Source organism: Macrobrachium rosenbergii, chromosome 41, assembly GCF_040412425.1.
Source record: "Macrobrachium rosenbergii isolate ZJJX-2024 chromosome 41, ASM4041242v1, whole genome shotgun sequence".
Taxonomy (NCBI): Eukaryota; Metazoa; Arthropoda; class Malacostraca; order Decapoda; family Palaemonidae; genus Macrobrachium; species Macrobrachium rosenbergii.
The window spans coordinates 40947942-40965078 of NC_089781.1; the positions used below are offsets into that span (position 1 = coordinate 40947942).

Below are 17137 nucleotides of genomic sequence, written 5' to 3' on the forward strand. Positions count from 1 at the left end.
TTTCATTCTATCAAATAATTTGCTTGTAATAAAACCATGTAAACGAAATCTTTAGATTCTTATAGCTATACGGAGAACAAACATGGATTCCGAACTCATTTATAAAGGTAATTGTTCTCTTGAGAATTAGTGAAAATTATGAACTCACCAAAAAAAAAAAAAATCTGCTGTTTGAGAAATCAAAACCATCATGGCTTTATTGAATTTTCATATCAAAATTTAATCTGGATCCCAAACAAATTACATTTTGTGAGTAAAACTTCCTCGTATTGTGTTACTCCAGTAGCAAAGCCCACAGCGATGATGGAATATTGTGGTAGCGAAAGGCATGTGGGAATTTTTACGAGAATTTTAGCCAAGGTGGATCTGGTTACTGGCAACATGTGATTACGTTTTGAGACAGATCGAAATGTTAGTGTTTAGAAGAAGGGTGGATTATTCAGCCTTGGCGGAGGTTTTCAGTCTCTGGACGTCTTTGTAATTATTATTATCAGTCATATATTTTCGTTGTCATAGAAATATTAAATTTTACCCTCTTCCCTCTTATTCTTCAAATCTTGATTATAAAAGTCAGGCTGAGATCTTATACTGACTCTGTCTCTCGACCCGAAAATGAGTAACCGTAGCCTACTCTGCATAGTTCAAGAGGTTTTTGAAAAAAAAAATCAGCATATCAAGCTTTTTTTTATAATGAAAATAGTGTTCTTAAGTGAACATACATTTTTTAGCCAGTCCATAAAAAAATCAAATTTTTTCATCCGTAATAATAATAATAATAATAATAATAATAATAATAATAATAATAATAATAATAATAATAAATCGACGGAGAACGACTTATTAATGTTCTGTAAAGGTACCATATCTTCTCTGATGACTGAGTGACTAAATAGTTTTGCCTATTGAAATGTAGCCCCTTCCACCAAGATAGTCGACGACAAAAAGTAGTATTAGAGGAAAAGAAATAATATCATGTTTAACAACACATGTTCAATTCATACATATTCTTACAAATGGAATAATCCCGTTAATATCAGAGCAATATCCTGGAAAATGTACAACGGCTAACTAAGAATCTGTGTTGTGGTTTGGTTTCACATTAAGATGAAAACTTCACTTGATTTCTATCTAAGCAACGTCATCAATGGATGGAGATGAGTAGGTTATCTGAAACACTTGCCACGGCTCTCCCTCAGGCGCCGGTCGATGATGTTACTCTTGTAGTCGCCCCGGTCGGTAAGGGCCTCAGCCAACAGGAGGGGTTGAAGGGCGTCCGTCGTACGGAGGTTGCCAAGGTGCCTCAGAAGAGGGTGAAACAGCGAGTCGAGTAACACCCTCCAAGGGCGAGGGCACTGCAGTGACATCATCGAGTGCCTACGTCGCTTGGAAAAGAAAGATGCGGAGAAAAAGATGAGGACCATCACCAAGAAACTGATCGCCCTCAACGGGGGCAAGCTACGCCTCCTGCAAGAGAAAGAGGGATATATAAATCTCACATCATATACTCCGACTCCCGAAGAAGACGAAATCCTGAAAATGGGACTTAACTCCCACTACATCACCCGGCCGAGGTCCCTGGACAAGTGCCTTGAGATCGAATATCTCATGGATAATATCCGAAGACAAGAGAACCTTAGCAACCTCCGTACGACGGACGCCCTTCAACCCCTCCTGTTGGCTGAGGCCCTTACCGACAGGGGCAACTACAAGAGTAACATCATCGACCGGCGCCTGAGGGAGGCGGCCAAGCAGTTGAGGGAGAGAGAAGACATCACTGTTCGTAGGGCCGACAAGACCGCCGCTTTCGTCCTCATAAACACTGAGGACTACCATCGGAAGTCTGATTGGATATTTTAATAAAAGACTTCCCATATTCCGCACACTATCCTTTTCCAACATGAATATCGGCCAGTTACTGACTAACATCGCTGAGCCTGAAAAGCGAATCATAAGGAAGATAGAAAAGACACTATATAAGATAAATTCGCATAATACAGATATCCTTTTTAATAAGACCTATTATGATTTTTATTATTATTATTATTATTATCACATCTGATGATATGGAAACTAAAGCAACGAACACCATAAAATTATGTATATAACATCTTAGCAGTAACAGTTAGGTAGGAAAACACTAAATCAAACAACCGAAATTTCTCGCAACAGTATTCATATGATGAAAAAAAGATAGTAATGATTGAATGATTCCAAGGGGATGTATCAAAACATCGTCATCAGGTTGTTTATTACATAAAAAAAATATGCTTTCTCAGTGTTGTCTTTTTCGAATGGTCTTCTTAGCAGCGCTGTTTATTCTAGATTTCAATATCTTAGAGAACCGCAGACGGTAAACAAAAAAAAAAAAAAAAATCGCACGATATGATGTTAATAAGAAAGCTGGCTGAATTGTTTAGATGCCATGTTAAACAGGGAAGCCTTTCATTGGAGCAGCATCAGTCATCACTTTAAGTAAAGAACAGGGGTGATGGGTACATGAGCCATAAGAAAATCCATGAAAGGGAAACAAACAACTCAGGGTATAAAACGATGTTTTAGAGGCACAGCCCGCCAGTATGATTCGGTCACCGGCTGAGGTTCTGGACTTCAAGAATCTAGAGTGTTGGTGTTGATAATCTGAAGTTCAATCAACTCTAGAAGTAAGTATACATTTCACTTATTATCTTACATTCTAATTCTAATAACAGTTTGATATTCCTCTAAACGCTCAGACATAATGGCCCTTAAATATTTTCGATAAATCTTCAATTATCAACTGAATATTTGACAACACGGTGTTACCTTCAACTCAGCCTTCCCTTTTCATAACAGTTCTAAAGCATTTCATATGAGATAAGCTTAGTGTGTCTAGAACGATGACAAAAAGTCCTCCAGAGAGCTATTTACCTGTGTCTTAGTTTTCTCTTACTTGTATTGCTATTTGCGGGAGTTTATATTTACCCGTTGACTGATAACTGTTAGTTAATCAACTATCATTTTCCTTCAATTAGTACAGTTTTTTTTACATAGAAACACAATCCCATTGATGCTGACGGTGCGAGTCAGTGCCTTTTCAAGCTCGTTCCATATTAATGTTTGTACATTTTTAATAATAATAATAATAATAATAATAATAATAATAATAATAATAATAATAATAATAATAATAATAATAATAATAATAATAATAAACTGTTATTAATGTAATATTTTTTACTATTTCTTCATTCCTGATTCAATGAACGTTTTAGAAAACTTATTAAATATATGGATGGATCTGAATGATGAAAGAATAAAGTCTTGTTGCAAATTTAAGAATGTCTAATGGATGAGGTTAATAAAGAGATGCTGTAATATGGTAATTTTGTTCTGATTACCAGGTGATCAGGGTAGGTAAAACATAGTTGGTTGAGGAACTTCTCCTAAAACCACAGAATCGTTAGTTTAATAATTGTTCATTTCTATAAGACGACGAAGGCATGCGTAAGAACATAAAATTACTTAATGTACATAGGAAGGCCTGTGTAAAGCAGACAATAGAATGACTGACTGGGGAAAATTAGAGTAATTTTTCAGAGGTCTTTTTGACTAAGGCAAATCGTGTTAGAATATGTAGCAGTTACTACAGTAATAATAATTTAGTATAAAAGCGGCATTTAGACGAGATTGAGTTATGTTCCCGCAGTTTTTAGCTTTCTGTAAATCAAACATACCAAACTGCAGCCCTCTAGCCTCAATAGTTTTTATTTTAAGGTTAAAATTAGCCGTGATCGTGCGTATGGCACCGCTATAGGTGCCAACAACACAGGTCACCACCGGGCCGTGGCTGAAAGTTCCATGGGCCGTGGCTGAGAATTTCATGGGCAGTGACTGAGAGTGCTGAGATTGGTGAAAGTTTTAAAGTGTCTCTTAGTAAAGACAGTCGACAGTGAACAATGATAGGGGCAATGCAAACTCAAATGAAGGCCAGTAGGAACAATCAACTCTAGAGAGCCATCATAGTGAATGCATGGAAGTCATTAACTTTTAAAATCAGGTAGAAGTGAATGGAAAGGACATGGTGGGATGGAAGAAAAGGTAAATAACAAAGTAGGGGAAGCTAAGAGGAGCTCTGCAGTGAACTCTATTTGCAAGTGGAGTGTCATTGGAGCTCTGAAGTGATTACTAAACCACATTCATATAATTAAATGAAGTGCAGATGCCGAATGTGGACAAAAAATGCGAAATTGCTGAGATGTAAATCTTCATAAAAAAAAAAATGCTTACTGGCAAGGAATGTGATATGGCAAAAATGTAGAAAATGGTTTGCTTTGATGAAAAGACGGATTAGGGTATTGCGACAGCGTTTTGTCATTAGGGGAGAAAGAGAGTCATAGGGTTGCAAGAAAGGAGTTTAGTTCGAGGCTTTTGAGAGGAAGGGGATAAATAAAGTTACGATCTTGTTTGGTAATATAACATTCGAAAGAATAAAATTGTCATGTGTAAAATGAGCAAATAGCTATATATATATATATATACATATATATATATATATATATATATATATATATATATATATATATATATATATATATATATATATATATATATATATATATATATATATATATATATATATATATATAATTTTAAATAATAAAATTTTGAGCAAATAGCTATATATATATATATATATATATATATATATATATATATATATATATATATATATATATATATATATATATATATATATATATATATATATATATATATATATATATATACATGTATATATATATATATATTTACATATACATATACATACATATATATACATACATGTACATATATATATATATATATATATATATATATATATATATATATATATATATATATATATGAAGTTTTATTCAAATGATTCATATACAAACATTAAGCTACAAACGTCCTTTAATATCCAATTCGCTCTACCTCGGAAGTAATATATTTTCATATATGTTACCGAAGGGGAATTTTTTAGTTGATAATAAGTACGCCGTCCCTTGGGGTCGAACCAGCGAAGGACAGGAACTCAGGACTACAGGGACGCATTAACCCGCGCGGCCACAAGAGAGGTTAAGATTATCTAAATAAGTGGATATCGGCTCCCATATACAAATCACCCGTCGAACTCAGGTGTTTGTGTTTGGAGACGATATCCACCCACCTCTGCCATGTTGACCGTGTAATATATATATTAACGAAAGATCCTACAACGAATATTGCTGCCCAATTTAACAAATCAGTCAGAAGCATAGGGGGTACTAAGAAGGAAATAGAACTACTAGAGACATTCAAGATAATCAACCCCTGTCTTCCATATTTTACGGCCTCCCGAAAACACATAAAGATGGGATTCCTTTACGCCCCATAATATCTAGCAGGGGCTCTTTCATGTGTAAATTATGAAAATGGCTCGCAGACCTGTTATCACCTTTCTAGGACCTTTCTCATCCTCCCACATCAAACATGCAGAGGATTTTGTACAAAAATTTAATAGTTTAAACATCCCCTCAAATAACATCATATTGCTCAGCCTAGACGTCGAGTCATTATTTACTAAAGTCCCGATCGCCGACGTGTTGTCTTTTTGAGAGAGCAAGTTACAACCATATGAAGACCATATTCCTCTTGGCATGGGTAAAACTTTCAAACTTATCAACCTCTGTGTAACTAACAACGTATTTTCTTTCAATGGTAATTTTTACAAACAAAAAATTTGGCTGTAGCCTTGGAAGTCCCCTATCACCCCTTCTAGCAAACTTGTACATGTAATAATTCGATAAAGAAATTTTTATTGTCTGTCAAACCCCGCAATATGATCTGGCTTAGATAGTAGATGATATTTTATACTTTCTGGGACAATAGCTGGGGAGACTTTAATGAATTTTTTAATAGACTAAATTCGCTAGTTCCGACCATAAAATTCAAAACACGATGGGAAAAGGAAGGAAAATTGCCATTCCTAGATGTACTGATCTTAAGAGAAGAGAACAGATATGCCTTCATAGTAAATAGGAAACCCACTTTCGCTGTTTCCTATATTTATTTATTAAGCTACCACGATGTCTCCGTAAAGATCATGGTAGGGTGCAACTTATTCCTCAGGGGGCTTAGAATATGTTTAAATGGGTACCTAGATAAAAAATTCAACACGTTCCGCCAACACCTAACGCAACTGCTCTACCCACCACACATTATCGAGAAGGCTATTAACAAAGCAAATAAAATATGCTACAAAGGTCCCACTCACAACAGACAAATAGATTTTAACAACAAAATAAAGCTTCCGTACGACGAAAACATCCAAAAAGCCACAGAACAACTCAGGTCCAACAATCCTTTTATCTACCATTATCCCAAACCCATTGGGAGCTCGCTCATTAACGTATACTTAAATAAAAAAGGGGAAGAAGCCGGAGTTTACAAGATTCCGTGCAGCAATTGCAATGAGAGTTAGGTGGGAGAGACGGGCAGGTCCCTCTCGCAAAGATTAACAGAGCACAAAAGGTCAGTACAGTATGCCTCGGAGAGTTCAAGGATTTTCCTACACATCAGGGATAGAGGCCATTCTATAAATTGGAGCTGGGCGGAGCTGGTTTTCAAAAGTAGCTGTCCGTACAAAAGAAAGATGCTGGAATCTGCCATCATCATTCAAACAAACAATATGAACCTGTCAGGAAGACATTGGAAAGCAGATGAAATCGACAGTTTAATCATTAAACGTCTTCTCAAACAGGTGGTCCAGGAAACACGACCACCAGACGAATCGCAAAACAGGCCAAAAACCACTAGGGAATTGTTTATTTTCACTTCTTCTTGAGAAACGGCCACCTGCATACCATCGGAGACTTAATGCCACACCTACATATGCTTTGTGTATAAACTCCTGTAACATTTCATTTGTCCATATTTTACCAGTGAACAGGGGCACAGAAGGAAGTGCTCGAAATATATGGTTGCAACGTTCAAATAGTGTTTTATGGGCCTTTGATATTACAGAAAAAAAAGACATTTACACTTTGATATTACAGAAAAATATACATTCACATACACACATACACATATATATATATATATATATATATATATATATATATATATATATATATATATATATATATATATATATATATATATATATATATATATATATATATATATATAAACATATATATATATATATATATATATATATATATATATATATATATATATATATATATATATATATATGTACACACAGATACATACGTCAATTCATATACAGCAGGCAGAATATCCGGATTAAAACAATCGTGGATTTTCGAATCTAACTCATAAAGCAAAAAAAGATCATGAACAGTTTAAAAATGTCAAGAAATCTGGGCTGTAATCATATTATTTCAAAACAAGAAAAGTACAGTTATTGTCTCAATCTGTCTGTGTGCAGAGCAATTTTTTTACAAATTGTATAATATCTGGTCATCACTGTAAACAATAGTGTTGTACTTTCTGAATTTAGTTTATTAATAATATTACAACAACTTTTCATTTCATACTCAGTTTCATTACCAAAGCTGTTTTCTGCTGAAAAGGTAGAGAAGATCTAATTTTTTTTATGAGTAATTGGCATCATAACATTAAGAGTTAGGTGAATGGGAGGGGGGGAATGTTTTGCAATACTGAAACGTTTGTCTTGTTTCTTGGTTGTCTGGGATATTTTTCGTTATGAATGTGGTCAGAATACCAAGTCTACTTTTGGTGTAAGAGCAAACTCCTCAGTCTGCCCTTCTGCTCACAATATTAGATTACTGATGGCCCCCTTTGCGCTTCAGCATTAAAAAAAACACTCACACACACACACAAGGAATTCATCTTGTATTCCAGAGGAACCGGTTCGTACATTTCGATGCCCTAGATTATATTCAGATTACTGGTGATGAATGTAATAGCATGTATATCACCCACTACAACTTAATTCTCGGTCCTTTCAACTGGATAAAATGCAGTATATTACGAAATAACTGATGAATATGCCTGTAAAATTGCAATATATGGACATTTGCTTGCAATACTGCCATATTCGTAAATTTGGGGGGACAATAACAGGAAAAATTGCCAAAAATTAAATAAAAGAAAGACTGCAACAACAGTCCTTCTGTTACATTAGTTTATAAATGATTACTAAGAAGCCACTTCCAAAATCATGGCTTTTAAATGACATTTAAGTAATTTTGTCACTCCGAACACGATTTTTTATTTATTCATTATTATGTAAAAGCCTCTGCGTTCTTGACAGACGTGTTAGGCTGAGACATTAAAAGTGATTTTTCAGTGTATAATAACTTAGCATACAACGACAGCCTTTCCCCTACTTGTTGCCATCCGTACACGCGAACAAAATGGGAAGGGATATGGGAAGGTATATGTAGCCTTAACCTTTTTCAGTACCCACATGTGGGATAAATGGGGCGCAATCTCTCTCTCTCTCTCTCTCTCTCTCTCTCTCTCTCTCTCTCTCTCTCTCTCTCTCTCTCTCTCAGATAAGTGCTTTTGATATAACAAATTAAAAAGAAATAAAAAGCTTGAAAAATTAAAGACATTAAATATATATCTCTATATAGGACTTCTTTTTCATTTTTCTCATGGTACATAATTCATTGCGTACACACTGCATTCATAGGTTACCAGTTACCGCTAAAATGCAGTGTGAAAACTCCCTGCAATGAATAAAAGGTCTATGAATTCACAATACGTTTGCTGCATAAGATTTGTGAGTGCGAGAAAGGAATCTATTTAACTACGTGACCCCAGTCTGCGATCAGAATCCCGGCCATCCTGATCTTCCATGATTTTACAAAACTTCGATTTCTGTAATGTTGTTATCTCAGATATATTGGAAATAATATTCACTGACCTCACATAAAGCAAAGTGAGAGGAGTAGTGTTTTCAGTCTGGTACACTACTAATTATATCATGGTAAAATCGTTCAAAATATTTCGATTAAATTTCCATTCTAGCTTTCGCGTTTTTTGTTATAAAATCATTTTGAGGCATTAATAAAATCATATTGGTATTTTTAAGTACTCTCATCAATGCACACATGAATCTTTAAAGTACTAGTAATTTTTAACGGCAGTTTGTCATATTACTTGATGTATACAAAAATTGCTAAAAGTATCGTGCTGCCCGAGGTAACTTGGCCGCGGCCAGCAAGGTGCCAAAAGGGTACTCTTGTTTGATTTAAAGGGTCACATTTGGTAGTCTATTCCTGTAATACTACTCACTGAAGGCAATAAGGGTACAATAAGAAATTTTCCTAAAGTGACCAAGATCAATGTGCATTCAAGAAGATTTATGTGTAGGAAGACACAAGGAAGTTATAGAGATTGGTCAACGTAAGCAACCAGTTACTGTTATCAATCATTTAGGTGGTTCCTGCTAATGGAATACAACAGATTGGCGACTACCTCATGAATTATACAGAGATTGTCGATAAACAGACCATTCTTAGAATCAGTGAAAGTATTTAAACATTCTGACATAAAATTTACCCAAAAACTACAAATGACCATACTGGCATTACTGATATTCTTTAAGGAATTTATCTTTAAATTATGAATGACTTTCAATACACACTTGATAAATGCAAAGGCAAAGGCAAATTTTATTCTATCGACCCCTTCCGGAGTATGAGAATTACAAAATTACACAAATATATATATTTTACACAAAAACTACAAAAAGAAGAGACCAATAGATTACAACTATATTTATGTACACATATATTTAGCAAGTACATATTTAAAGCATAAAAGGTATTCTGACAAAGGAAAGTACATACATTGAAAATAATACCAGAATAATGAAAATCCTAGGAAGTATTAAATCTAAACTAAAGACATTATAAGGTTAACAAACTTTGCAAGTCTTTTCAATTCTCTAGCACTACTTGTATTGAGGAGCAGATTAAATTTAAAAGTGGTAGGTCTTCTACAATAGTAGGGCTTAAGGTATCTCTCTCTTATTTCTCTAATCACAGGACAAACTAAAACATAATGATATTCATCCCCAACTTCAGTGCTGTTGCATAGTCTGCAAGGGTGCTGATTCTCCTGCCCAGAATATCTTTCAGTTGCTACAGGAAGTTTGTGGGTACCACACCTATATTTACTAAGGGCAATTCTTTCTGGTATATCTAACTTTATAATATACTTTTCTTGGCCAAATTCAGTCTTAAAAAGTTTATAATTACTACACAATATATTTCTTTCTACTTCTGCATGCCACTGTTGTCTCTCTATATCATTGAGTTTCATTTCTAGGCTATTTATTATCCACGTGTGATTGAAATTTTCTGGATGTTCCCATATATTTGACATACCACATGAATCAAGGATAGTTTTAATTTTATGGATCCAACTAGACTTATACTCATTCGACTCGTACAGAATTCTAAGAAAACGATAAAAACATTTGACAATTTAGACGCCTTTGATTTTACAATTCTCAGCAAAATCCAATCATCCGTTTGCAAACAGATATTTCAATTTTGAATCTGCCAAGATCCCCATATACCATGCAGTTTGCTGTTCGCTTGTTGACACAGAGCTGATTTTTCATGAACTTCTTGTGAAATGTTTCAACATGATCTAGTTTGTGGTAACCCCATATTTCACAACCGTAAGTCAAAATTGGTACGACTAGAGCATCGAATAGATCACAGTTGATATCAATGGGTAATTCAAGTTTTTACATTTAATTAACATACTAAATAATGCTCTACGTGCTTGAATGACTTGTTTCTTAATAGCTTTATCCATTTTACCATTATAATTAAACGTAGTACCAAGGTAAACATAATCATCTACAATTTCGATGCTCTCCTCACCATATTTAAAATTCGGGACATTTCTAACTTTTCCTCTAGAAAATACAACTACTTTAGTTTTTGAAACATTAATTTGAAGTTTCCAAGTATCACAATATTCTTTTACTTTGTTTAAGGCATTTTGTAATTCCTTTGGGGATTCAGCCATTACAATAGTATCATCAGCATAAAGTAAAACATAAATACGCAAAAACATTTCTATATCAGGACTACTTAATTTTCATTTATTTCCCTTGAACACATATCCATCCCATTATACCCCCTGCTAAGAGAAAACTCAAAATCATTTAGGTAGATGGCAAAAAGTAATGGGGAAAGATTCTCACCTTGTCTTACACCTATGTTACATTCGAAAAAGTTAGAAATTTTGTGATTCTGCTTCACACAGGATTTTGCATTATTATACATATTATATATGACAGCCATAATATTACCGTTAATGCCATGTGAGATTACTTTTCCCCACAAGGACGACCTGTCAACCAAATCAAATGCTTTTCTGTAATCAACGAACAAACAGTATATTCCCTTTTTTTCGATGGAGATAGAAATTAACAAGTGAATGTAATACAAAAATACGATCTAGAGTACTATATCCCTCCCTGAAACCAGCCTGCTCCTCACCAAGTTGACCAGTGCTGTCAATATAATCAGTCAACCTTTTATTGACACAAGCGGTAAAAAGCTACGCTACACAGCTCAGTAGTGTGATACCCCTATAGTTATCTGGGTCGTCAGGGGATCCTTTTTTCTTAAATATGGGTTTTATTATCCCTATACACCAATGATATGGAACAATTGAGGAGATCAACACTATGTTGAAAATTTTGCATATCACATTTAGCATAAATGTGTTCTAAGAAGTACGGCCAGTGGTAGTTAGTAACATCTTCGTTTAGTTTAATTGTTCTTGGAGTTCACTGTGCGTTCCTTTAAGGCACTTGAATGCCCTCCTTTAACTTAAACTGGGAAGGACTTAAGATATGCCTCACGATGACATAGTCATTACTTTTCTTCTTGAGAATAAACGTGCATGGCAACTACGGAAATACTCTACGTATTCGTGTTGACGTTTCACTGGCAAAACTCCCTGCAGTTTTCTCTCGGGTGTTATGTACACTGAGGTTTCCCATAACAGTTCGTTTTTATGCTAAGTCAGTTTGAAGCAGGATCACTCCGTCTACGTTTAAAAGACGTTACTTGTGTATTAGAATTTCATTTTCATAGAATATCCAATTCTTTTATATTCGAAGTTTTTCAATATACTTAGTTCTTTGATGTTATAAGTTCTTCTATTTTACTGCTGCTCTTTCACGAGTGGTTCTGTCGAGTGATTATTTGTGTCACCCCTCCGAGACTCAGCAAAGAAATTTTTTAGTGATTCAGAAAACACTAAGGCTTCAGGAGTTACTCAGTAGTTTTCCTGATAAAAGTTATTCATAATGCATCTCCAACATCTAATGTGTGACCAAACTGGAGAATGGCTTAGTAAAGAAGACTTTTCCATACTTATTGTTGGCATGATACTGTGGTCCTGCAATGACATGAACCTTTTTGTAAGTGAAGGCTTCCCATTCTTTCTTCTTCTGTACTTAGGTGGCTTTTTAAAATTGATTTGTCTATCAAGTCACTCTTTCAGTATCCTCAGTTAGAACACAGATGGAATGTTGGTTGTCTGATGCTATTTAACTTTTGTTATTATAGAAATTACCTTAAGTATTTCATATTGTATTGCCAGAGTTATTACTTGTCTGCGTGTTAGGCATGATTTTACATAAGCCAAAGCTGCTTCCCAGCATTTGCTTATGTTGTGCTCCATCTCCTGACAGTTTGTGCAATGCTTGTGCCCTGTGGTAGACTGGGTAGTTCCACTCGTGTATGGCATTATTCCAACTGAATGGTTATTTTATGTATATGAGTATACTTACATTGTATTTACTAAAATCTAGGGCACCTGTCTGCCTATACCTTGCTACTTGAATATTTTTATATGATTTATAAGACTATCTGATAGACGATCACAAGGATTAATCAAATTTCTAAACTATTAAAATTGGTTTACTATTTCTAATCTGACTTAAAATATCGATCACGTAACTTATACCATGCTGCTTGAATATTTTGTATATGATTTATAAGACTATCTGATAGACGATCACAAGGATTAATCAAATTTCTAAACTATTTAAATTGGTTTTACTATTTCTAATCTGACTTAAAATATCCATCAGGTAACTTATACCATGCTGCTTGAATATTTTGTATATGATTTATAAGACTATCTGATAGACGATCACAAGGATTAATCAAATTTCTAAACTATTTAAATTGGTTTACTATTTCTAATCGGACTTAAAATATCCATCAGGTAACTTATACCATGCTGCTTGAATATTTTGTATATGATTTATAAGACTATCTGATAGACGATCACAAGGATTAATCAAATTTCTAAACTATTTAAATTGGTTTACTATTTCTAATCTGACTTAAAATATCCATCAGGTAACTTTATACCATGCTGCTTGAATATTTTGTATATGATTTATAAGACTATCTGATAGACGATCAAAGGATTAATCAAATTTCTAAACTATTTAAATTGGTTTACTATTTCTAATCTGACTTAAAATATTCATCAGGTAACTTATACCATGCTGCTTGAATATTTTGTATATGATTTATAAGACTATCTGATAGACGATCACAAGGATTAATCAAATTTCTAAACTATTTAAATTGGGTTACTATTTCTAATCTGACTTAAAATATCCATCAGGTAACTTATAATGCTTGAATATTTTGTATATGATTTATAAGACTATTTAGACGATCACAAGGATTAATCAAATTTCTAAACTATTTAAATTGGTTTACTATTTCTAATCTGACTTAAAATCCATCAGGTAACATCAGGTCATTTATAAGACTATCTGATGAAGCCATTAATCAAATTTCTTGAATATTTTGTATATGATTTATAAGACTATCTGATAGACGATCACAAGGATTAATCAAATTTCTAAACTATTTAAATTGGTTACTATTTCTAATCTGACTTAAAATATCCATCAGGTAACTTATACCATGCTGCTTGAATATTTTGTATATGATTTATAAGACTATCTGATAGACGATCACAAGGATTAATCAAATTTCTAAACTATTTAAATTGGTTTACTATTTCTAATCTGACTTAAAATATCCATCAGGTAACTTATACCATGCTGCTTGAATATTTTGTATATGATTTATAAGACTATCTGATAGACGATCACAAGGATTAATCAAATTTCTAAACTATTTAAATTGGGTTACTATTTCTAATCGGACTTATAATATCCATCAGGTAACTGATACCATGCTGCTTGAATATTTTGTATATGATTTATAAGACTATCTGATAGACGATCAAACAAGGATTAATCACAAATTTCTAAACTATTTAAATTGGTTTACTATTTCTAATCTGACTTAAAATATCCATCAGGTAACTTATACCATGCTGCTTGAATATTTTGAATATTTTTTGTATATGATTTCTAAGACTATCTGATAGACGATCACAAGGATTAATCAAATTTCTAAACTATTTAAATTAAGTTACTATTTCTAATCTGACTTAAAATATCCATCAGGTAACTGATACCATGCTGCTTGAATATTTTGTATATGATTTATAAGACTATCTGATAGACGATCACAAGGATTAATCAAATTTCTAAACTATTTAAATTGGTTTACTATTTCTAATCTGACTTAAAATATCCATCAGGTAACTTATACCATGCTGCTTGAATATTTTGTATATGATTTCTAAGACTATCTGATAGACGATCACAAGGATTAATCAAATTTCTAAACTATTTAAATTGGCTTACTATTTCTAATCTGACTTAAAATATCCATCAGGTAACTTATACCATGCTGCTTGAATATTTTGTATATGATTTATAAGACTATCTGATAGACGATCACAAGGATTAATCAAATTTCTAAACTATTTAAATTGGTTTACTATTTCTAATCTGACTTAAAATATCCATCAGGTAACTTATACCATGCTGCTTGAATATTTTGTATATGATTTATAAGACTATCTGATAGACGGTCACAAGGATTAATCAAATTTCTAAACTATTTAAATTGGTTTACTATTTCTAATCTGACTTAAAATATCCATCAGGTAACTTATACCATGCTGCTTGAATATTTTGTATATGATTTATAAGACTATCTGATAGACGATCACAAGGATTAATCAAATTTCTAAACTATTTAAATTGGTTTACTATTTCTAATCTGACTTAAAATATCCATCAGGTAACTTATACCATGCTGCTTGAATATTTTGTATATGATTTATAAGACTATCTGATAGACGATCACAAGGATTAATCAAATTTCTAAACTATTTAAATTGGTTACTATTTCTAATCTGACTTAAAATATCCATCAGGTAACTTATACCATGCTCCTTGAATATTTTGTATATGATTTATAAGACTATCTGATAGACGATCACAAGGATTAATCAAATTTCTAAACTATTTAAATTGGTTTACTATTTCTAATCTGACTTAAAATATCCATCAGGTAACTTATACCATGCTGCTTGAATATTTTGTATATGATTTATAAGACTATCTGATAGACGATCACAAAGGATTAATCAAATTTCTAAACTATTTAAATTGGGTTACTATTTCTAATCTGACTTAAAATATCCATCAGGTAACTGATACCATGCTGCTTTGAATATTTTGTATATGATTTATAAGACTATCTGATAGACGATCACAAGGATTAATCAAATTTCTAAACTATTTTAAATTGGTTTACTATTTCTAATCTGACTTAAAATATCCATCAGGTAATTTATACCATGCTGCTTGAATATTTTGTATATGATTTATAAGACTATCTGATAGACGATCACAAGGATTAATCAAATTTCTAAACTATTTAAATTGGTTACTATTTCTAATCTGACTTAAAAATATCCATCAGGTAACTGATACCATGCTGCTTGAATATTTTGTATATGATTTATAAGACTATCTGATAGACGATCACAAGGATTAATCAAATTTCTAAACTATTTAAATTGGTTTACTATTTCTAATCTGACTTAAAATATCCATCAGGTAACTTATACCATGCTGCTTGAATATTTTGTATATGATTTATAAGACTATCTGATAGACGATCACAAGGATTAATCAAATTTCTAAACTATTTAAATTGGGTTACTATTTCTAATCTGACTTAAAATATCCATCAGGTAACTTATACCATGCTGCTTGAATATTTTGTATATGATTTATAAGACTATCTGATAGACGATCACAAGGATTAATCAAATTTCTAAACTATTTAAATTGGTTTACTATTTCTAATCTGACTTAAAATATCCATCAGGTAACTTATACCATGCTGCTTGAATATTTTGTATATGATTTATAAGACTATCTGATAGACGATCACAAGGATTAATCAAATTTCTAAACTATTTAAATTGGGTTACTATTTCTAATCTGACTTAAAATATCCATCAGGTAACTTATACCATGCTGCTTGAATATTTTGTATATGATTTATAAGACTATCTGATAGACGATCACAAGGATTAATCAAATTTCTAAACTATTTAAATTGGGTTACTATTTCTAATCTGACTTAAAATATCCATCAGGTAACTTATACCATGCTGCTTGAATATTTTGTATATGATTTATAAGACTATCTGATAGACGATCACAAGGATTAATCAAATTTCTAAACTATTTAAATTGGGTTACTATTTCTAATCTGACTTAAAATATCCATCAGGTAACTTATACCATGCAAACAGTCTGTTTTTTCCCTTTTGCTGCCATTTTTAGTTTCTTGAGTCCTTAGCCAGGTAAGGACAAGAAAGAAACCTCGGAACCTGACCCTATAAATTTCACTGGTTATAGGAGGGTTATAAAGTGATGATTTACCTTAGGATTTTATTTCACCTAAACAAGCTAGACATATTAGGACTTTATAGCTGCTTTAATTAATTGACATATGAGTGTTAAAAAGGTTTGAGGTTGATGCTGATTAGACTTGTCTGAATATCTTGGACTTTGTCTTCATGTTCAGGTTCTGATAACACCCGTAATAATTAACTAGTGATAATCAGAGTCTGGTAAAGACATCGTTTATAGTCACATTAGGATTACGTTGAATATCATTAATTTTGAAAAGCATAG

At 32.8% G+C, this 17137-nt stretch overlaps 2 protein-coding genes across 2 annotated transcripts in view; both read left to right on the forward strand.

The window, feature by feature from the left end:
• The first annotated feature begins 1410 nt into the window (after positions 1-1410).
• On the forward strand, positions 1411-1857 carry LOC136827116 (uncharacterized). Its single transcript, XM_067084876.1, has one exon. It carries the CDS (start codon positions 1411-1413, stop codon positions 1855-1857), a length of 447 nt encoding a protein of 148 aa, XP_066940977.1.
• Positions 1858-2524: 667 nt separating this feature from the next.
• The window catches only part of LOC136826476 (techylectin-5A-like), a 16621-nt gene continuing 2008 nt past the window's right edge, over positions 2525-17137 (forward strand). Inside the window, exon 1 of the mRNA XM_067083679.1 lies at positions 2525-2660. The gene's annotated coding sequence lies outside the window, so the exon portion shown is untranslated. The remainder of the gene's footprint in view (positions 2661-17137) is intronic.

Bases quoted from the DNA above. Each gene is read 5' to 3' on its own strand.
- LOC136827116 (XM_067084876.1), top strand. From the start codon at position 1,411: ATGAGGACCATCACCAAGAAACTGATCGCCCTCAACGGGGGCAAGCTA.